The 22,983-nt window shown below is 40.9% G+C and overlaps 2 protein-coding genes across 2 annotated transcripts in view; both read right to left on the bottom strand.

The window, feature by feature from the left end:
• Positions 1-2,140: 2,140 nt before the first annotated feature.
• Positions 2,141-3,051, bottom strand: LOC311116777 (mannose-binding protein C-like). Its single transcript, XM_084191816.1, has one exon. The coding sequence runs from the start codon at positions 2,972-2,974 to the stop codon at positions 2,486-2,488; it is 489 nt and encodes a 162-aa protein (XP_084047942.1). The 5' UTR covers positions 2,975-3,051; the 3' UTR covers positions 2,141-2,485.
• LOC311116775 (uncharacterized protein) overlaps positions 2,141-22,983 on the bottom strand; it is a gene marked incomplete at its 5' end in the record, with an annotated part of 40,222 nt that continues 19,379 nt past the window's right edge. Inside the window, 5 exons of the mRNA XM_084191814.1 lie at positions 2,141-2,865; positions 3,358-3,405; positions 3,483-3,581; positions 4,861-4,905; positions 5,317-5,400. Coding sequence (XP_084047940.1) covers positions 3,400-3,405; positions 3,483-3,581; positions 4,861-4,905; positions 5,317-5,400 — 234 coding nt within the window. The 3' untranslated portion in view covers positions 2,141-2,865; positions 3,358-3,399. The remainder of the gene's footprint in view (positions 2,866-3,357; positions 3,406-3,482; positions 3,582-4,860; positions 4,906-5,316; positions 5,401-22,983) is intronic.

Raw genomic sequence — 22,983 nt, 5'->3', positions numbered from 1 at the left:
GAGATCTTTGACGTACCGATCCCATGGCATAGTGTTTATGAACTGACACGCAAAACGACACCGGATTCAAAAATTAGAATCTTTCAATTTAAATTATTATATAAAATTCTTGCTACCAATAGAATGTTATTTATATGGGGGATACAATCTTCCCAGCTCTGCAGATTTTGCTGTGAAGAGATAGAATCATTAGATCATTTGTTTTGGTTCTGTCCATTTGTAGCTTGTTTTTGGACACAGGTCCAGGAATGGCTAAAGGATTGCAATATTTACCTGGAACTAACCTTGCAGATAGCATTACTGGGTTATCTGAAAAGTCATAGTCAATCAATCAATAATATAATAATACTTTTAGCAAAAATGTTTATTTTTAATTCACAATCTGTAGAAGCAATGAGAATAGAAAGGTTCAGAACTTTTGTAAAACATCACAGTATGGTTGAAATATATATGGCAAATAGAAATCCTATATGGATGGTGTTAAGAGATAGATGGGAGGTATTGAATAGAGTTGAAGGATGGGACTAATAACAAATAACAACAAATAATAACAAAGATAGCTAATAATGTAAGCATACTGTGTCCATAATAAGTATATAGGTTGTATGTTGGGAGCTTTTGGGAAGGAGCACAGTTAGAAAGATATGGCTTTTAGAGGCAAACCGGATGGACATCATGAAGATGATCGGAGAGGTTGAGAGTAGAAGAAGTTCAGGAGAAAAAAAATAAATAGATGTGTATGTGTATGTATATGTATATATATATATATATATATATATATATATATATATATATATATATATCTATATATATATATAGATATAGAATTATTGTAAAATTAACTCTGTCCATAAGGTGTAGATAGTGAGTATGGACCGGAAGTAGAGGCCTGGGCGTTGTTGTTCACTAATTTACTCCAAGTAGGGAAAGGATGGTGGGGTTGAAAAGTAATAAAGGGGAATATATATATATAAAACATAAAAAAAATATGGGGGATTGGAAGTGATGCAGACAATTACATTGATAGAAGATACAATCTATCTGCAATATTAAGCTGATCCTTCCCCCCCAAGAAAAAAAAAAAAAAAAAAGAAAAAAAAAAAAAAAAAAGTTACTTCAAACCAAATGGTATAGCACCCAAAATACCTTAACAAGCTGCACATAAAGAACATTGGAGGATATTATAGGAATTCTGGTATTTACATAACATTTTCAGTAGAGTAAGTATTTTTGAAGAATACACACCAATACAGCATTATGTGTACATTCAGAGGGTAGCTGGTTTCTGTACTACAGTTCTACTAAGTATTCATACCACTTACATACTTTTATGAGCTGTTTTGACCGCAACTAAGCATATATCTAAGGTAATGTAAGGTGATTTTGTACACGGTCATACCTAGTTATAACCAGTTATAACCATAGGTGAGTACATGAGGTGATCTGCAGGTGATCTGTCTATCTGGTCAAAATCACTGATGAAGTTAACACTCCACCCTCTGATGATATGTATAACTTAATAGAGAAACATGGATTCAAATAAATGCTTTCAAATTAAATTGTCCTAGAATAACGATTTTTCAGACAATACACACCAGTACAGCTCTCTGTGTAGATTCAGAGTATATCTGACTTCAGTATTGCAGTTATATTTGTACCATTGGCAGACCTTGTATACCATTGGCAGATTTGTGTGTGCACAAAAATAAGGTAATTTGGGTTTTGTACACGGTCATATGATACGTGGTACAGAAAAGTACAATCTTAGGCAAGTACATGGGGAGCTATAACTCGGCAAAGGATCTGTCTATCTGGTCAAAATCACTGATACGGGTCCTCCTTCACCCTCTGGTGGTATGGATAACATGTAATTATGTCTCCAGAGAAACCTATAAAACCAGCACTAATGAGGGTGTCCCTCACAGACAATACCTTCTTTTGGTGTTGAGATGCATCGCTTTTACTAGGTGGGTTCCAGGTCTAAGTCAGCCGATTCATACAAGTTTAACTTGATATTGTCTTGCTTGGAAATATATATTTGCTATTCCTGTGTCATCATACTGTAGGTCAAAAGTAGCCATGTGCATGATCAGCAGCCAGTCTGTTCAGAGAGAGGGAGCGTGAAGGAGACAGACAAGTGTAAAGTAAATGTGTTTGTTGCTTTATTCGACAAGTTTCCCTTTCCGTTTTACATTCTACCCCACATTTTAACTAGCTCATTTGAATAAAAGAAAGAATGAAAGGTGCAGAAGAACTGGAAATACAAGTGACCTAGAGATAAAACCTAGAGATAAAACCTAGAGATAAAACCTAGAGATAATACCTAGAGATAAAACCTAGAGATAATACCTAGAGATAATACCTAGAGATAAAACCTAGAGATAATACCTAGAGATAAAACCTAGAGATAAAACCTAGAGAATCCTAATTGAAGAGAAGAAAGATTTCATTGTAAACTCAGAAACAGCATTTCATAGAGGTGTCCCTATATCTCACACATGATATAGGCATTGAAGGAGCAATCAGATGTCACCTGCCATGCACCTGACTCTGTCAACATTGTGCAGCCCCTATCCCCATTAGGCACTTTTGGTTCCCCATCTCCCCATTTGGAAAAAGTGAGGGGATGGCCTTTCAAATCTAGCTGAAACTTTCCCTCTTTGCTTTTGTCAACATTGAGCCACACATTATTGAAAGCCCCTTCAAGTACTTGAGTGAGAGCAGTGTTTTCCTCCTCGTTTTTCGGCAAAGCCAGCAGCAAGCCCCTCTTGGTGCAGAACTGAACAGCGTCGTCAAAAGAACCCTGTCTCTTGTGTGACACAAAGTACTTCTTGTCAACTCTTCTGGCGAAGTCATAGTTTATGGCTGAAGAGAAACCAGGTATAAATGCAGTCGGTGTAACATTAAAAGTGGAAGCAAAAGTTGCCATATTATATTTCACAAATGCTGACACTCGACTAAATTCACACAGCATTTTCCAAAATTACGAATATTGCATAATTTATGTTGAACTGATACTTAGTAAACTACAATATAATCTACAGAGGCATTATCTTAATTTGAGCCCATTTCACACAGCAGGAAAATAATCCTGCAGCAACAGGAAATATGAATTGTTATTTGGATTATAATTAACTGTTGGGATTGATACATTTTTTGTTACGGAAAATCAAGTCTGAAATGTATAAGTGGAAATTACAAACTTTAGAAACCTTGAATACACCACACGTTTGCATTTCCTGCTGTGCAGGAAAATTCTCTGCGACAACAGAGTGATCAAATTAAGATACGGGACCTGTAATATTGCATACAAGTACATAACATTCTGATCATGCTCGCTGAAATTCACTTCCTTACCCAACTCCAGTTTGACCAAGCTTGCTTGCAGTGGTTCCAGGTCTAAGTCTGTGAAAACAGAAGGTGTGACTAGAGAGAACCAAATAATAAATACATAACCAGGAAGAGGTCAGTCAGCAGTGTACCAGTAGCTCCCTGGGGACCAGGTGGACCAGGGACTCCATCACGTCCAACTCTACCAGGAACTCCTGGTAATTCAGATAATCCAGAAGGTCCAGGTGGCCCTATGGATAGATGATAGAGAAGTGGACTTATGGTTCATGAGAATACGTTTTTTTTAAAGGTTTTCCAAAAGTTCCAAGATGAAGGAAAATCTATCCTGACAGGCCTTTATGGGTAATTGAGGCAAATGTGTTCAGCATGAGGAAAGGCACCTACATACACTACCGTTCAAAGGTTTGGGGTCACTTAGAAATGTCCTTGTTTTTGAAAGAAAAGCAATTTTTTTGTCCATTAAAATAACATGAAATTGATCAGAAATACAGTGTAGACATTGTTAATGTTGTAAATGGCTATCGTAGCTGGAAACGGCTGATTTTTTATGGAATATCTACATAGGCGTACAGAGGCCCATTATCATCAACCATCAGTCCTGTGTTCCAATGGCACGTTGTGTTTGCTAATCCAAGTTTATCATTTTAAAAGGCTAATTGATCATTAGAAAACCCTTTTGCAATTATGTTAGCACAGCTGAAAACTGTTGTGCTGATTAAAGAAGCAATAAAACTGGCCTTCTTGAGACTAGTTGAGTATCTGGAGCATCAGCAATTGAGGGTTCGATTACAGGCTCAAAATGGCCAGAAATAAATAACTTTCTTCTGAAACTCGTCAGTCTATTCTTGTTCTGAGAAATGAAGGCTATTCCATGCGAGAAATTGCCAAGAAACGGAAGATCTCGTACAACGCGGTGTACTACTCCCTTCACAGAACAGTGCAAACTGTCTCTAACCAGAATAGAAAGAGGAGTGGGAGGCCCCGGTGCACAACTGAGCAAGAGGACAAATACATTAGAGTGTCTAGTTTGAGAAACAGACGCCTCACAGGTCCTCAACTGGCAGCTTCATTAAATAGTACCCACAAAACACCAGTCTCAACGTCAACAGTGAAGAGGCGACTCCAGGATGCTGACCGTCTAGGCAGAGTTGCAAAGAAAAAGCCATATCTCAGACTGGCCAATAAAAAGAAAAGATTAAGATGGGCAGTCTGAGATATGGCTTCGCTGTGAACCGCTAATAATTCACTATACCCTATTAATTCACTATTAATTCACTATGCCCCTTTTAATAGGTTTATTTTGGCAATTGGTACAGACGCAGACTCTTTGTTGGAATTGGTGTGCTTATCTAATTGAGGTCATTCAGAGTTATTTGTCTTCCAAAAGAACACACAATGAGATAGCAGCACTACGGTTGTGGTCGACATTTCTTCGAAGGGTGTTGTTACCCACTTACATTTTTGGGACATAAATAATATAGTTAGAACAGTGAATATGTATGACTATACCGGTCGCTCCAGGTGTACCAGGTCGACCAGGAAGTCCAGGTATGCCTATGGAGAGATAACAGGGAGAGGGTTCATCATCATACACACCAAGGACTGCTTAAATTAGCCTGCTAAGTGCTCTGCAGTCTGATCTGGCTTGCTTAAATTGGCAGTTTATTCCAAAATCAACAGTCTAATCAAAGGGTAACATCAGGAAATATACCGGATTGGGCTTTTTCATTATACCCCGCCCCAGTTTTTTTGGGCAACTGGTACAGACAAAGCCTTTTTGTAGGAATAGGAGTGCTTATCTAATTGAGGTCATTCAGAGTTCTCTGTCCCCCTCATCATCAGTCCATCATCAGGCACACAAATGAATATGCATGCTTAAAGTGACAGTGTACTCCAAAATCAACAGTATTATATTTTGGATTATGATAGGGTAAGGCAGTTGTACTAAGCTTACGACTCATTTACCTCCAGAAGGTCCAACAGGCCCAGGAGGGCCAGGAGGGCCAGTTGGTCCTCTAGGACCCTGGCATTCACACTGCTCCATCTGGCCTGGCGGAACCAGCAGGGAGAGAACACAGAGCCCCAAAGTCAGAAGTCTGCTCAGAGCCATAACCTAAAACAGCAGGGAGAGAACACAGAGACCAAAGGGACAGTAAATCACTGGTGTCATACAAATAGAAGCACAGGAAACAACTGCTTATAAAGTATATGATGGGAACATTTACTAACTGTCAATGGGATTGACAAGAATACAAGCTGTTGAAAAATAGCATACAGAATACGTGAATGTGTCATTTCAACAGCTTGACCCTGCCACTTTGTTGCCAGTTGAGGGATGGGGAAAAGGAAATGTAACCTCTCTCAAATTAGATAGATGGAACTAATGATGCAAGGACTGACAGGAGATCAACATGCTAGTTTAAACAGATTTTGAAGCTATTGGTGTGTTTACAAAGACTCAAATGGAAACAGCAACAGAAACAATGAAGTAATAGAACCTTAGATTTATGACAGGATAACACAGTTGTACTCAGCTCATAACGCATTTATAAGTTATATTCTTAGAGAATCGATGGTTGTAATGATTCAAATGATCGTTGAACATCCGTAAATCTGACATATTGTGCCTTTAGATAGCAGCAATCTAATTAAGACGAAAACTAAACAAGTGGGTACCGTACCTCTTAAGTTGATGTGCAGAGAATGACGGTTCTGTCCTGCTTTGCAACAGAATGATAGAGAATGATAGAGAAATTGTTTGGTGCAGCAACTTATAAAGACATTGGTAAAGAACACGTCACTTTGGATGATTCATTATTATCGAGAAGTACTTGTGAAGTTCATTTACAGTTTACTGTCCAGATGTTAAGAGTCAGAGTACACTCTCAATTTTCACTTTTATTGCAAAACACATATGCACTTGGAATCACCTATCAAGGACACACAAACAAATCTCTGACATCCATCACGCACATTCCTTTTTAGTCGCATTCCACTTCTGGTAAGTTTGAGTTAGCATGCAATGTCGTTTTTTTCCTGGCACACACTTGGCTGTGTCAACTCACAAATAGTATTATATTCATATATTTAATCTGTAGACAATGTGCGTGTAAAAAGCAATGCTAGGCCGTTATAGCAATGGCCAATGCCAAAAGACATATTGTGTTCATTTAGCAGAGGAGACACAAATTCCGGTGTCTGTATCACAGTCAACACAAATCTATTTAATAAAAATAATGGAATGGAATATAAAAGAACAACATAGAAAATAATATTTTCCAAAGTTCCGAGTGAGAGATCGACCGTAATCCAAGTTTGAATTGTTTTTTTCTAGTGATCAGTTGATCAACAGGGTTTCTTCACTTTATGACTTTTACAAAATATGTTTGGTTTCGTAATGTTGTGTAATACCCAAAATGTTCCTGCTATTTTTAATCACCACAATAGTTTTATGATCTAATATATTTTGGCTGTCTAAACCTTACATTTTGTATTTTGTATTTATTAAGATACCCACGCTTCCTGGGGTCGAGCAACATTAAGGCAGTTATATACAATTTAAAATATTACATGACATTACATTTCATAAAACTTTTCACAACACATGAAGTGCTTGCCCTCAGGCCACTTCTCTACTATCACATATCTACAATGCAAAACCCATGTGTAAGTGTGTGTAGAGTGCGTGTCTTATGTGTATATGTGTCTGTGCCTGTGTGTGTGTCTCTTCACAGTCCTCGCTGTTCCATAAGATGAATTTTTATCTGTTTTTTAAATCTGATTCTACTGCTTGCATCAGTTACCGTATGTGGAATAGAGTTCCATATAGCCATTGCTCTATGTAGTACCGTGCGCCTCCCATAGTCTGTTCTGGACTTGGGGATTGTGAAGAGACCTCTGCTGGCATGTCTTGTGGGGTATGCATGGGTGTCCGAGCTGTGTGCTAGTTTCAACGGACACTTCGGTGCATTCAGCTTGTCAACACTTCTTACAAAAACAAGTAGTGTGAAGTCAATCTCTCCTCCAATTTGAGCCATGAGAGATTTACATGCACATTATTAATGTTAGCTCTCTGTGTACATTTAAGGGCCAGCCATGCTGCCCTGTTCTGAGCCAATTGTAATTTTCAGAGGTCCCTCTTTGTGGCACCTGACCACACGACTGAACAGTAGTCCAGGTGTGACAAAACTATGGCCTGTAGGACCTGCCTTGTTGATAGTGTTGTTAAAAAGGCAGCGCAGCGCTTTATTATGGACAGGCTTATCCCCATCTTAGCAACTATTGTATCAACATGTTTTGAGCCAGTTTACAATCCACGGTTACTCCAAGCAGTTTAGTCACCTCAACTTGCTCAATTTCCACATTATTTATTACAAGATTTAGTTGAGGGTTAAGGTTTAGTGAATGATTTGTCCCAAATACAATGCTTTTAGTTTTTGAAATATTTAAGACTAACTTATTCCTTGCCACCCATTCTGAAACTAACTGCAGCTCTTTGTTAAGTGTTGCAATGATTTCACTCGCTGTAGTAGCTGACGTGTATAGTGGACATAGACACACTGGCTTTACTCAAAGCCAGTGGCATTTCATTAGTAAAGATTTTAAAAAGTAAGTGGCCTAGACAGCTGCCCTGGGGAATTCCTGATTCTACCTGGATTATGTTGGAGATGCTTCCACTAAAGAACACCCTCTGTGTTCTGTGAGACAGGTAACTCTTTATCCACAATATAGCAGGGGGGTGTAAAGCCATAACACATACATTGTTCCATCAGCAGACTATGATCTATAATGTCAAAAGCCGCACTGAAGTCTAACAAAACAGCCCCCACAATCTTTTTATCATCAATTTCTCTCAGCAAATCAACAGTCATTTGTGTAAGTGCCGTGCTTGTTGAATGTCCTTCCTTATAAGCGTGTTGATAGTCTGTTGTTAATTTGTTTACAGTAAAATAGCATTGCCTACATGGTAGAATATTAATGTTATTCCCTCCCATACAGATGTAGAATCTTAATTTGATCACTCTTTTGTTGCTGATAATTTCCCTGCACAGCAGTAGTGTAATTTCCACTTTAATATTTCATACTTGATTTGCCCTAACGAAAAATGTATCAGCCCCTACAAAATAATTCCATTAATTATAATCCATATTATAATTCACATTTCCTGTTGCTGTTGGATTATTTTCCTGCTGTAGCAAACTGGCTCAAATTAAGATCCTAGATCTGTATATGTCAATGTCTTGTGTACGAGCTCATTGCAGAAACCTTTATTTACAGTACAGGGATAACTAAGAATAACATTGTTTCTTGTTGACAGGTATTTAGTGACATGAAATTATGTGCTAAAAAAAATAACTGGTGACCGAATTTTTTATTCTTCAAAGATTAATCTTTTAATGAACAGACCCATGTTTCTGCTTCCTGTTTTGATCCTGGTTATAACCTCAAGTAGTAGTACAGGCTAAAACTATCCTGCCAGGGCCCAGGGTTGGATATATAGACCACAGCAGAGCACCAGGATCGGATACAGTATAATGTCTGCGTCCCAAATGGCACCTTATTCCCTACAAAGTGCACTACTTTTGAACAGGGCCCACAATGCATAGGGTCCCATTTTGGGACATTGGCCTTATAGCCCAGCGAAACACCAGGGTTGAATATTTAGAGCACAGTGGAGCACCAGGGTTGGATATTTAGAGCACAGGGGAGCACCAGGGTTGGATATTTAGAGCACAGGGGAGCACCAGGGTTGGATATTTAGAACACACACGAAGGAGGGAGGAGGGGGGAGGTAGAGGAACGCTCTGCAAAGACTTCATGTGGCTCCACTATCAAGAATTGAAAGGATATTTCAGACTATTGTGTTGAAAACATTTAGGAAGAATTTTAACGGTCTCTCTTCTGAAAACAGCAGGCCATTGTAAGGTTCCTCTCTCCAGAGTAACAGTTGTTTTTGTGCAGGTAACTCTGATTGTGATTATGACTTTCTCAGATGGAAAAGTTTTCCAAAGAAAACCGTATTCATCTTCTCCCCCCCTGTTCTCTCTCTCTCTCTCTCTCTCTCTCTCTCTCTCTCTCTCTCTCTCTCTCTCTCTCTCTCTCTCTCTCTCTCTCTCTCTCTCTCTCTCTCTCTCTCTCTCTCTCTCTCTCTCTCTCCCCTCCCCCCCTCTCTCTCTTACTCTTTCTCTCTCTCCCCCTCCCTATATCTCTCTCTCTCCCCTCCCTCTCTCTCTCTCCCTCTCTCTCCTCTTTCTCTCTCCCTCTCAGTCAGCCCAGCCTGGATAGTGCAATTGCCAGTTATTTCCATTATGAATCTGGAGATTCTTTCATAACTATTTTGGGCAGGGCTCAAATCTACTGTCTTAAAACCCAGCTTTTCCATCTCTCATCTGGCAGTGGAAAGACTCACTCAGCCTTCAACTCTCTATGCATGGGGAACTGATGCATGGAGTCAATAGATTATTACTGATCCTTTTTAATACGGATGAAAGATGTAACAGAAATCTAAACATATGCTCATACTTACACCAAAATGTCATAGTTTTACATACATATAACCATGCTACAGTTTGGACTTATGTCTTATCTGACTGGCACTATCAGTTCACTTTTTTTCTCCAAGTTTTCATGTTTCCTACACATTTCATACCAAAACTGAATTGAGACTAGTCATCATCATCTGACCTAAAACCAACGCAGAGTGATTCCATTTGGATTGCTCTCTTTCTTTACTTCACATCTTCCATTCTCTCTTTTCCATTCCCTATTCCTTTCCTTTCCATTCCATTTTCCATTCCGTTCCCTATTCCGTTCCGTTCCCTATTCCTTTCCATTCCCTATTCCTTTCCATTCCCTATTCCTTTCCATTCCCTATTCCTTTCCATTCCCTTTTCCTTTCCATTCCCTAGTCCTTTCCATTCCCTATTCCTTTCCATTCCCTATTCCTTTCCATTCCTTATTCCTTTCCATTCCCTATTCCTTTCCATTCCCTATTCCTTTTGTTATGTGAATTATTTAACAAACTATTTTAGTGTCTCTGTGCGTCTCCCAAAAGGTTGTAAGTCTTTTGGGATTTAAGTAACGCCCAGAGTCCCGGTCTGCATGGTCAGAGATATTTATTCATTGAGAATTCTGCCATCACAATTTCAGAGTCCATCTTTTATACTCATACGTCATACAAAAAGAAATCCCTTCCCTCTGTAGGCGGGCTGTAGTTTTCCACTCTAAAACTGCTCTACTGACCTTCAGTTCACACACACACACATATACACACATGCATACACACATACATACACACACACACACACATATCCTACTCCCTGCTTTACTCAGTTATTGCCGTTCTCACAATATTCTGCACCATGTTTTCATAACAGTTTCTCCCCTCCCTAAATTGGGAGGCCTCTTTATCTTAGTTTCTCAGTTGTCTTTGTTGTCTGGCCTGACTCTTACTCACATTGCTAAATAGTGGCTCAATGCCATAGCCTTTACTGGTCCTACACTCACACATTATACACAGTTTCAGGGTGTAATAATTAGTCATTAATAATTAATCTATCAATTCCACCCTTTGACTAAATATTACACACATACAAAATATATGTTTTTATAGAAATGAATCACACTCATTGAAGTATATAAGTTGGTTTGCATATTAAAACATTACAGGTTCATCAGGGTTACCCCATGATTAAAAGCATAACGTTACTTTTTAGCAATGGTAACTAGTACATCATACTTAAAACGAGACTTTAATACACAAAAGATCATTACAATAACTTTTAAACTAGAGATTTATAGTTCTAGGAAAACATCCAGTCTCAAATTATCTGGATCGTCGTCGTCCTCCACCAAGCCTGGTAGGTCATATCCTTCAGTCGGAGTCCGGGATTGGGCCGTATCTCACCATCTGTTGGGAAACCGCCTTGCTCACCAACCCTCAGACACAGGGAATAAGACAACATCCACAAAGAACAAGTATACCCATAGAAGCTATAACTTCACCCAGAATAGTTACAACAATAGTTTTCCATTTACCAAATATGTTATCAAACTAACCGTTTAGGGAGCTATCAATACCAGAGTTCTCAGCCAGTTCGTTCGCCAGCGTGGTGAGTCCCTGAAGCGCTTTGGTCACGGACCCGTCCGGTGCTGTATTGTTTGGGGATGAAAGTACAGCACATAGATCCAAACAGAACACAAACCCCGTCCCGCTCAGCCAAAAGCATATCTAAAGCTATTCTATTCTGCCATGTCATTAAGCTAGTTGCCGCTGTCTGCTCAGCTAATCCCTTTATTGCATCACAAGTGTGGTTTATAAATCTTTGCTGGTTATAGTAAACATAATTCATCCAATCTACGTTTTTATTAATTGTTGACCACCAGAAAATACTTGATTCAAACCTAGCTGCGATCTGATTCCTAGCTTTGAATTGTTCTGGAACCCCTCGAGGTACTCCTATCCCATCAATATATATATCCTTTCATCAAAGGATCCCGGGAGGAGGTTCTACTTTCTACGTGACAACTCACCAGTCTCTGACACGTTTGATTGTTTGCGTATGTAGGTGAGTTCACAATCAGTTATCACCACACAACCATCAGATGTCAGCACGGGCCTGGTTTTGGTTCCTAAAATCCTCTGGCTGCAACAAAGAGGAGAGATTAGTCATGGTCTCTTTTAGTTGTGATATTCTCTGTGTGGGAGCAGGAGCTAAGATGCCTTGCCCTGTATCCTATCTTATTAGTCATAGAAAAACAATAAGACTCCCCTGTGACTTCAAACGGAGGCAACCCAGGTCGGGATGACTTTGTTTTTCGGGGGATACAGATAGTGCAAGTTACTACAAGACTCTTTCACCACATTCCCAGGTAGCTTGCATGGAACCTGACAGAGAGTTAAAGCCTGTCAAGGGGAATGGAGTAGTTGTTAACCTTGGTTTGGCTGTCCTACAGGCATAACAGTCCTCTTTAGACCGTATACTGAATCCATTCCAACCACAGGTTAAAATCTATTTACTCCGTCTCCATCTGTACTACTTCCTTCAGGTCTATAGTTTGCACTGTCTCACTACCTCCCTCAGAGAGGTTTACTCTATAGGGTGCCCCAGTTGAAGAAGATATCTCACTTGTCAGGTCTGTAATCTGTTTTAGCATAATTCAGACTTTCAGACAGTACCTACCCTCATATGGGTCGCACTGCCATTTCTGATAATTCCCTACTTTCACAATACTACACCTGTCCCTAAACTGTGTATGGAGATTGACATATCCCCCAACGCTTGGTATAAGCAACTACATAGTCCCAGGATGTACATGGTGACATACATATGGTGATGTCCTTCCCTAAAGTCCCTAGTATTTCCCCTTTCCCTACTTCTAGCTGTCTCCTATGCCTTTTCAACTTGTGTTAGGTTAACTACCACTTCTGGCTGAAACAGGAGGGTCCGTGTGTGTTAGGAATATGGCCCCCACAATCAGACAGCTACCTACCGTCGGGAGACCTGTGAATCCCCACCCTCGCCCTGAGAACATGTCAGATGCCAGAGGCCAACCCATTGCTTTACCTTCAATCGAACTCACACAGGGATGATCAGACAGGGTAAGGGAATCTTCGTTAAGGAGCCAACCCCCAAGCCCTAGTGGTGATCGGATCTTTCTCCTAACTCTGTGTTTGTTCGTCAGGTGTAGCTGGTTTTACCTTTTTACAGTGTGTGACATGCACCCAGATGGATCTCTCATCTATTCTGCTGGCAAAGGCAGTAATTGGTAGGGCCCTTCCCGCCAGGCCTGCTTCAGTCTCCTGGTTAGATAGAGTGGGTCACCTTCTCCTTTAATTCACCTGTGGGGGCACAAAACCTCTGACATACAGGTGTGGTTAATAAACGACCTTCTCACGTGTTCTGCTAGGGTGCTCTCTAGTTCTATGTCTGCCTGTCTGGTCCTGCCAACTGTGGCATTCTGTAAGGTCTTCCAAACACTTTCTCAAAGGGGGATAACCCATCTTTATCTGGGGTTACTCTAAATTTCTTCCCTTCACTCCGTGATAACTCTATAAAATCCATTTCCAATTGCTGGAAAGGGTACTTAGCCGGAGGATACACACCCTGAGGTGCCCTTTGTCTGCCCTGGTGATTATTTTGAGCACAGATAACACATCTTTTTTTATTTTTTATAATTAGTAATCCCATGTGCAACAAAGTGTTGTCTAATCTGTTCTACCATCCATCCCTCCTTTTGACACATGTCACTGCCCATGTGTCAATATTATCACCTACCTAACAATCACTTAGGTAATATTGGTAATTTATCATCCAATTGCCATCCCTTATTTTTATTTATTGGTAAAATAAACTATCTTAAAGTCCTCCTCTCATGCCTTTAGAATTGACCAGTGTGGATGATTAATTAACACCAGAAAGCTAAAACAGAGTTCAGAGGCAATTGAAATACCATCCCATAAAATACCAAACATTACCATTATTCTAAATATTTAATAAATGTTACTTATCCCAAGTGTTCATTAATCCTCATGACATTCATTCTCATAAGAAATCATATATACCCCAAACTCAGCCAAAACCTAAAAAACTCCATAAAATTCACTGTGTGCTCCTCTAAGACCTATCACCCTTGACCTGCTGAAAACCCCCCAAAATTGAAACAACAAGGCTTTATAAACATCATACTAGGTGTGTTGTTTTTTATTTGAAAACCCCAATTAAAAAACAACAACCAAACAGCCAGGTCATGAGGACTCCTGATTTCTCTCTTCCCCTTCTGCCTACAGTTTCTTAACTGGTGCCCTTTCCTTGCACAGTAACTACACAGTTCCTCACATTCTCTAGCAAAATGTCCCGTTTTGTCACAATTGTAACACTTCCACTCACTCCTGTCTCCACTATTACCATTTCCTTCTTGTCTGTCTTTGCTACCGTAACCTCTCTTCTCTCCTAGGTATTGACTAATAGTCTCACTGTCTCTAATTCAACACAAAACCCCATTATCCAATGTACTCCCAGCAGAACTGAAAAAAAAAAAAACAGACTGTGATTTCCAGGACACTGCACCTTTGTTTCTGGCCTCACTATCTCTCTGGGAATTGGCCCTCCCTCAAGGTCCCTCCCAATCTGCTCTTGGTAAACTGCAAACCTTGTATTGCTTCTGGTTACATAGGGTATTGCTTCTGATATGGCCTATGATTAGATTTGGGTATCACCTGTACTGGAATTACCCCTTTTATTAATCCTACGTCTGCTGGACCCCGGGACCACAAATGCTCTGGAACTTCTTTTAAGTCTGACTCCTGTTGTTCTGTCAACAGGTATTCCTCTCCTCAGTATCTGCTATTCTCATCTAAATGTACTATCTGTGGATGGGCTGTGTTGATCGCCACTCACAATATTGACCCAATCAGTGATCCTCTTACCCTTGGATACCCACTGGCCCATGTCTTTCCAGTCCTCTGCTGGCTCCTTTGCTAGGGACACATGTGGGCTCCATATTTCCCTGAACAGTCTCTGACTTTGGGGCCCTAGTTCCACCTCCACTACTGCGTGGGTGTTGTCATAGTGAAACCATTTCAAGGCTATAGTCCTTTCTGTGGTTTTAAATAATGCTTTCTCATAGATTGCATCTGGACCTGGGTGTTTGTTATACCAGAGAGTACAGTGTAGGTCATCGGGGGACATTTTAGTGGGGCCTGGTACTACATCATCAGCAAGTTCCATCAAGGTTCGGGGAATATCAGTTATTCCCACCCTAAACAAATCTTGCCTATCCCAATAACATGGCTCCCCTTCCCCACAGACCACCATATTGTCTCTGACTATGTGTACTTTCATTCCCCTCTCAGCGGAAATGACAACCACATTCAATTTAGTCATTACATCACGTCCTAGTAAATTTACCCGACACAGCTTAGATATCAGGATGGGTATGGTTGCCTCTCATCCTGATTGGTCATGTTTTAGGGTTATTGGGGCTGATAACCTTTCAATAAATTGATGACCAGAGGCAGATCGCACTATGATTTTCTCCCCATCAATCCTGACTCCATCTGGCTTGTCTGTTGCACAGGTTGCTGTCCTGCAGGCTCCCGTATCACAAAGGAATTTAATTTTCATACCCATTACTGTCAATGTCAAATAAGGTTTCTGTTCCTGTTGAAGTGCTAAGTCAATAGTAGCCAATTCAAACACCTCACAATTTGGATCAAAGGGTTCCTTAGTCTTCCCCCCACTAGAGTCTACTATTTCTTCCTCAAGGACTAGTCATGCCTTATCTTCCTCTTCCTCATGCTCAAAGCTGGGGGATGGACTTCTCTCTCCCTCTCTTCTCTCTTTTCTCTCTTTTCTCTCCTGTCTGACTTTCTCTGCCCTTGTCTGGTACTCCTCTACATCTGGCTCTTCCTCACCTTCATCTTCCCTTCCTCCTCCAGCCCCTTCTTCCTCATAGGGAGGTGGGGCCGGTTGGGGGCAACATTATTCCCCTGCACTCTCCTTCTCCTCCCTACGTATTCATCATCTGGATTTTCTCTCCATGCCTGGTCTGCCAAGTTTGGATATAACCTTTCTGCCCTCTGCTCTGGGGGAGGCACGGAGACCTCAACCTTCACTTCTCTTTCCCTCTCACTCACTTCTCTTTTCTTCCTGCCTTATCTCCTCTTTCTCCTAAGTTTCTAGTTCTACCCGCCATCTCTCCCAGAGTGGCAATTAGTTACTCTGCATCTTCCTCTTCTTTCTTGGCTCTGTCCTGTCTGTTATTCTGCTCATGATGGATTGCATGTCTCTCTGAGGCTATTACACAATTCAGTTATTTTCCCAACATACTCTCCGTAATCGGCCCATGGCAAAAGTGTCCTCTGGGCATCCCCTGAAACCCACTGCCCTCTAACGGCAGCCCAAACCTTACTATTCCTGTTTCGGGGTGGGTCATTCCTTCTACCGCTCTGGCCACGTCCTCTGTGTTCATGGCCTGTCTGCTAAATGGCATATTATTATTATTACTGTATACATCTAAGGTTGCTGGGGCCCCTTTCATTCCCCGCCAATAGATTAGGTAAGGCTATCAGTGGGTACTGGCCCCCTCCTACTCTCTCTCTCTCTCACTGCTTATTTCTCCTTTACACAACTTATGTATCTGTTTAAGCATGGATTCGAGTTTATCTGCGTCTAGACGTCCCTCAAAACCATACCTCTCCCTCCACCTGGTTACATAATGGACATTTCTTCTATCCCTGGATTCCATTTTAATTACATCAAGTATTTCTCGTCCCCAGTAAATTCTGGGACCTCTTGTGAGGATTTGCCCCCCCCATGGTTGGTACTGTTAAAAATCCCTTAGCCACCTCTTCTATATAACAAGTCAATTTAACAAGTAATTCAAAATAGCTTCACACAACAACACCTTGAATCACCCCTTCCTGTATATGTAATCTTGACTAGTCCCCCAGAATTATCTCATACTTTTACAGAGGGATTGATCCCCACAATGTAATCTTGATAATTCCTGACAGTCTCATACAACAGGAATGGGTTCTCCCTCCTCTATACAACCACGTGGAATTATTCATGTGACTTTTGAGCAAACATTAGGTCTCACACGTATACAACCTTACATGATTATTGGTGTTGTATCGGTAACCTGGAGTTTATAAGGCTCCAGAACGGATAGAGTTACAGCAAAATCTACAGTTGTTTGTGACTTTTGACTTAACTAATATTCTATTTCTCACACATGCTATTTTAATTCCTTCTGGTGTAATTTTTGTATTTGTTTAACCCGGATTATTTGTTGACTGCTCAATAATCTCTTACAGGTTACATCCCATAGGTGTACTTTTAATAGTTCCTTCTATTTCAACACCGGGTAGTTTCTTTTGGTAATGGCCTATTACCGTGAATCATTACGGACCCACCACCAGGTTGACTAGTCCCCCAGAATTATCTCATACTTTACGGAGGAGTCTATCCTCACAATGTAATCTTGATAATTCCTGACAGTCAACCCCACATTTCACTTAAAATGGCTACGCATTGATCAATTTGCTACTTTTCAATATTTTAGCAAGTCCTCAAATCAATTTCACCAAGTTAATGAATAAAGACTACTGACCTTATCCTTGCAGCCGAGATTCAATGTAGGTTTGGATTCCGTCACCGTCTCTGTCATTAATCAGGTGTCCTCTGGCCTGTTTTAACCCTTAATGTCAAAGGGCAGGACTTTCTATTTACGAATGTATCATTCGCCCGTCGACGGTTTTCAGAGTTACCTGGAATGACAGAAACAGGGTATTGGAGTCCGGCTCAGAAGGACCAAGCTGTTATGTGAATTATTTAACAAACTATTTTAGTGTCTCTGTGCGTCTCCCAAAAGGTTGTAAGTCTTTTGGGATTTAAGTAACGCCCAGAGTCCCGGTCTGCATGGTCAGAGATATTTATTCATTGAGAATTCTGCCATCACAATTTCAGAGTCCATCTTTTATACTCATACGTCATACAAAAAGAAATCCCTTCCCTCCGTAGGCGGGCTGTAGTTTTCCACTCTAAAACTGCTCTACTGACCTTCAGTTCACACACACACACATATACACACATGCATACACACATACATACACACACACACACACATATCCTACTCCCTGCTTTACTCAGTTATTGCCGTTCTCACAATATTCTGCACCATGTTTTCATAACAGTTTCTCCCCTCCCTAAATTGGGAGGCCTCTTTATCTTAGTTTCTCAGTTGTCTTTGTTGTCTGGCCTGACTCTTACTCACATTGCTAAATAGTGGCTCAATGCCATAGCCTTTACTGGTCCTACACTCACACATTATACACAGTTTCAGGGTGTAATAATTAGTCATTAATAATTAATCTATCACCTTTCCATTCCCTTTTCCTTTCCATTCCCAATTCCTTTCCATTCCCTATTCCTTTCCATTCCCTATTCCTTTCTATTTCTTTCCATTCCCATTCCTTTCCATTCCCTATTCCTTTCTATTCCCTATTCCTTTATATTCCTTTCCATTCCATATTCCTTTCCATTCCCTATTCCTTTCCATTCCCTATTCCTTTCCATTCCGTATTCCTTTCGATTCCATATTCCTTTCGATTCCATATTCCTTTCTATTCCGTTCCATTCCGTATTCCTTTCCATTCCCTATTCCTTTCCATTCCATATTACTTTCTATTCCTTTCCATTCCCTTTTCCTTTCCATTCCCTATTCCTTTCCATTCCCCATTCCTTTCTATTCCCTATTCCTTTCTATTCCTTTCCATTCCCTAGTCCTTTCCATTCCCTATTCCTTTCCATTCCATATTATTTTATATTCCTTTCCATTCCCTTTTCCTTTCCATTCCCTATTCCTTTCCATTCCCTATTCCTTTCTATTCCTTTCCATTCCCTATTCCTTTCCATTCCCTATTCCTTTCCATTCCCGATTCCTTTAAATACCCTATTCCTTTCTATTTCTTTCCATTCCCTTTTCCTTTCCATTCTGCTATTCCTTTCCATTCCCTATTACTTTCCATTCCCTTTTCCTTACCATTCCATATTCCTTACCATTCCATATTCCTTACCATTCCATATTCCTTACCATTCCATATTCATTTCCATTCCCTATTCCTTTCCATTCCCTATTCTTTTCTATTCCCTATTCCGTTCCATTCTTTCAATTTCCTATTCCTTTCTATTCCTTTCCATTCCCTAGTCCTTTCCATTCCCTATTCCATTCCATTCCATTTTCCTTTCTATTCCGTTCCATTCCGTATTCCTTTCCATTCCCTATTCCTTTCTATTCCATATTCCTTTCTATTCCTTTCCATTCCCTATTCCTTTCCATTCCCTATTCCTTTCCATTCCATATTCCTTTCTATTCCTTTTTTCATTCCCTTTTCCTTTCCATTCCCTATTCCTTTCCATTCCCTATTCCTTTCTATTCCCTATTCCTTTCTATTCCTTTCCATTCCCTAGTCCTTTCCATTCCCTATTCCTTTCCATTCCATATTCCTTTCTATTCCTTTCCATTCCCTTTTCCTTTCCATTCCCTATTCCTTTCCATTCCCTATTCCTTTCTATTCCTTTCCATTCCCTATTCCTTGCCATTCCCTATTCCTTTCCATTCCCTATTCCTTTCTATTCCTTTCCATTCCCTATTCCTTGCCATTCCCTATTCCTTTCCATTCCCTATTCCTTTCTGTTTCTTTCCATTCCCATTCCTTTCCATTCCCTATTCCTTTCCATTCCCTATTCCTTTCCATTCCCTATTCCTTTCCATTCCCTATTCCTTTCCATTCCCTTTTCCTTTCCATTCCCAATTCCTTTCCATTCCCTTTTCCTTTCCATTCCCAATTCCTTTCCATTCCCTATTCCTTTCCATTCCCTAGTCCTTTCTATTTCTTTCCATTCCCATTCCTACCTACCTACCTTGGACGACGCTGGACCAATTGTGCGCCGCCCATGGGTCTCCCGGTCGCGGCCGGCTGCGACAGAGCCTGGATTCGAACCAGGATCTCTAGTGGCACAGCTAGCCCTGCGATGCAGTGCCTTATAATAATAATAATATGCCATTTAGCAGACGCTTTTATCCAAAGTGACTTACAGTCATGCGTGCATACATTTTTGTGTATGGGTGGTCCCGGGGATCGAACCCACTACCTTGGCGTTACAAGCGCCGTGCTCTACCAGCTGAACTACAGAGGACCACTGACCACTGCGCCACTCGGGAGACCCGTGGGCGGCAGTGGGTATTATATTTAGAGTTAAATCAAATCAATTATATTTGTCACATGCGCTGAATATAACAGGTGTAAACCTGACCGTGACTAAGGAGCTCTTAACCAACAATGTAAGAAAAATGTGCTAGATTTTACATTTTTAGTCATTTAGCAGACGCTCTTATCCAGAGCGACTTACAGTTAGTGAGTGCATACATTATAATTTTTTTTATGTTTCATACTGGCTCCCCGTGGGAATCGAACCCACAACCCTGGCGTTGCAAACGCCATGCTCTACCAACTGAGCTACATCCCTGTTGGCCATTCCCTCCCATACCCTGGACGACGCTGGGCCAATTGTGCGCCGCCCCATGGGTCTCCCGGTCGCGGCCGGCTACGACAGAGCCTGGATTCGAATGAACTAAAGGAAAAATAGTAACACAATAAAATAACAATAACAAGGCTATATACAAGGGGTACCAGTACCAAGTCAACGTGCAGGGTTACAGGTTAGTCGAGGTAATTGAGGTAGTATGTACATGTAAGTAGTGGTAAAGTGACTACGCATAGATAATAAAAAAAGAGTAGCAGCAGCATATGTGAGGAGAGTGAAGGAATGTGAATGTGTGTGTGTGTGTCTGTGGCGTCAATATGCATGTGTTTTTTGTGTGTGTGTTGGAGTGTTGTGAGTGTGTGGAGTCCAGTGAGTGTACATCGAGCATGTGCAATAAAGAGTCAGTGTAAAAAAATTGAATAAAGGGAGGTGTTTAGTCCCAAGAACCTTAGCATATTGAATAGCTTGGAGGGCACCATGGTGTTAAACACTGAGCTGTAGTCAATTAACAGAATTCTCACATAGGTGTTCCTTTTATCCAGGTGGGAAAGGGCAGTGTGGAGTGCAATAGAGATTGTGTCATCTGTGGATCTGTTGGGGCGGTATGCAAATTGGTTCCAGGGTTTCTGGGATGATGGTGTTGATGTGAGTCATGACCAGCCTTTCAATGCATTTCATGGCTACAGTTAGTGATCTAAGTAATGTGTTTTGAGTTTCCACTTCCTCAGGTGTTGAACCCCAAATTAAATTATCCTATGATATTAGTTAGTGCACATAAAGATGTATGTAATTCATCTCTAATAAAAAATAAATAAAAAAAATAGGAAATTCTGGAGTCCCATTTTGACAGTAAAATATAGCAACGACACTGAGTATACAAAACATTATGAACACCTGCTCTTTCCATGACATAGACTGACCAGGTAAATCCAGGTGAAAGTTGTGATCCCTAATTGATATAACTTATTAAATCCACTTCAATCAGTATAGATGAAGGGGGAGGAGGTTAAAGAAGGATTTTTAAGCCTTGAGACAATTGAGACATGGATTGTGTATGTGTGCCATTCAGAGGGGGAACGGGCAAGACAAAATATTTAAGTGCCTTTGAACGGGGTATTGTAGTAGGTGCCAGCCGCACCGGTTTGTGCGAAAAAAAATTAATTAAATAAATAAATAAATGCAACACTGCTGGGTTTTTCACGCTCAACAGTTTACAGTGTGTCTCCAGAATGGTCCACCCATAGCTGGGGAAGTAGGGGTGATGAGGCTGCTGCAGCACCCAATGAAAAACATTTAAAATAATAATAATGTTAATTAAAAAATAAATAAATAGTGCACTGGGCCTTTAATAGTCCTGTATTGACACAACTGTGGGAAGCATTGGAGTCAACACGGGCCAGCATCCCTGTGGAACACTTGACACACACACACACACACACACACACACTCCTGTGAGAGTGGTATTTAGTGTTGGTCTGTGCCAAACGGTTGAGGGCTGTATGACAGTGCTACTCCAAGCACAAGGACTCTCCAGAGAGACAGACTTGTATTACCATACTTATCACCATGTAATTGTCTTTCACACCTCATTTACCCTCAGGTCTCAGGCCATTACAACAGAAGTGACGGGGCGTAACCCAAAACAAACAAATCAAGAGACAACAGAGCAGACAGCTAGCATCACTCCATAATCTTTGATTCGTTGAGCTAAATAATAGAGCTAAATCCCTAGTGAAGGCCCTACTGGTGGCTGGTGCCCAGAACACTGTGAGAGTGTCTCTCTCTCTGCTCCAGCTCTCTCTGACTTCCTGTCTGGCCCAGAACACTGTGAGAGTGTCTCTCTCGCTCTGCTCCAGCTCTCTCTGACTTTATGTCTGGCCCAGAACACTGTGAGTGTCTCTCTCTCTCTGCTCCAGCTCTCTCTGACTTCCTGTCTGGCCCAGAACACTGTGAGAGTGTCTCTCTCTCTCTGCTCCAGCTCTCTCTGACTTCCTGTCTGGCCCATCAGAAGGATTCTACGACAACACAACCTCCAAGAGGACTGGATGGCCCATCAGAATGATTTTACTACAACACAACCTCCAAGAGGTCTGGATGGCCCATTAGAAGGATTATATTACAACACAACCTCCAAAAGGACTGGCTGGCCCATCAGAAGGATTCTACTACAACACAACCTCCAAGAGGACTGGATGGCCCATCAGAATGATTTTACTACAACACAACCTCCAAGAGATCTGGATGGCCCATTAGAAGGATTATATTACAACACAACCTCCAAAAGGACTGGCTGGCCCATCAGAAGGATTCTACTACAACACAACCTCCAAGAGGACTGGATGGCCCATCAGAAGGATTCTATTACAACACAACCTCCAAGAGGGCTGGATGGCCCATCAGAAGGATTCTACTACAACACAACCTCCAAGAAGACTGGATGGCCCATCAGAAGGATTCTACTACAACACAACCTCCAAGAGGGTGGAGAGCTGGTGGCCAGGGTAGTGGCGTAGCAAAATGCTTGTTGAAATTCTCGATTATTGTAGATTTATCGGTGGTGATAGTGTTTCCTAGCCTCAGT

This window comes from Coregonus lavaretus (assembly GCF_964263955.1).
Source record: "Coregonus lavaretus genome assembly, contig: HAP1_SCAFFOLD_993, whole genome shotgun sequence".
NCBI lineage: Eukaryota > Metazoa > Chordata > Actinopteri > Salmoniformes > Salmonidae > Coregonus > Coregonus lavaretus.
Note: the sequence above shows the minus strand (reverse complement) of the source record. Positions and strands in the feature narration are given on the sequence as shown.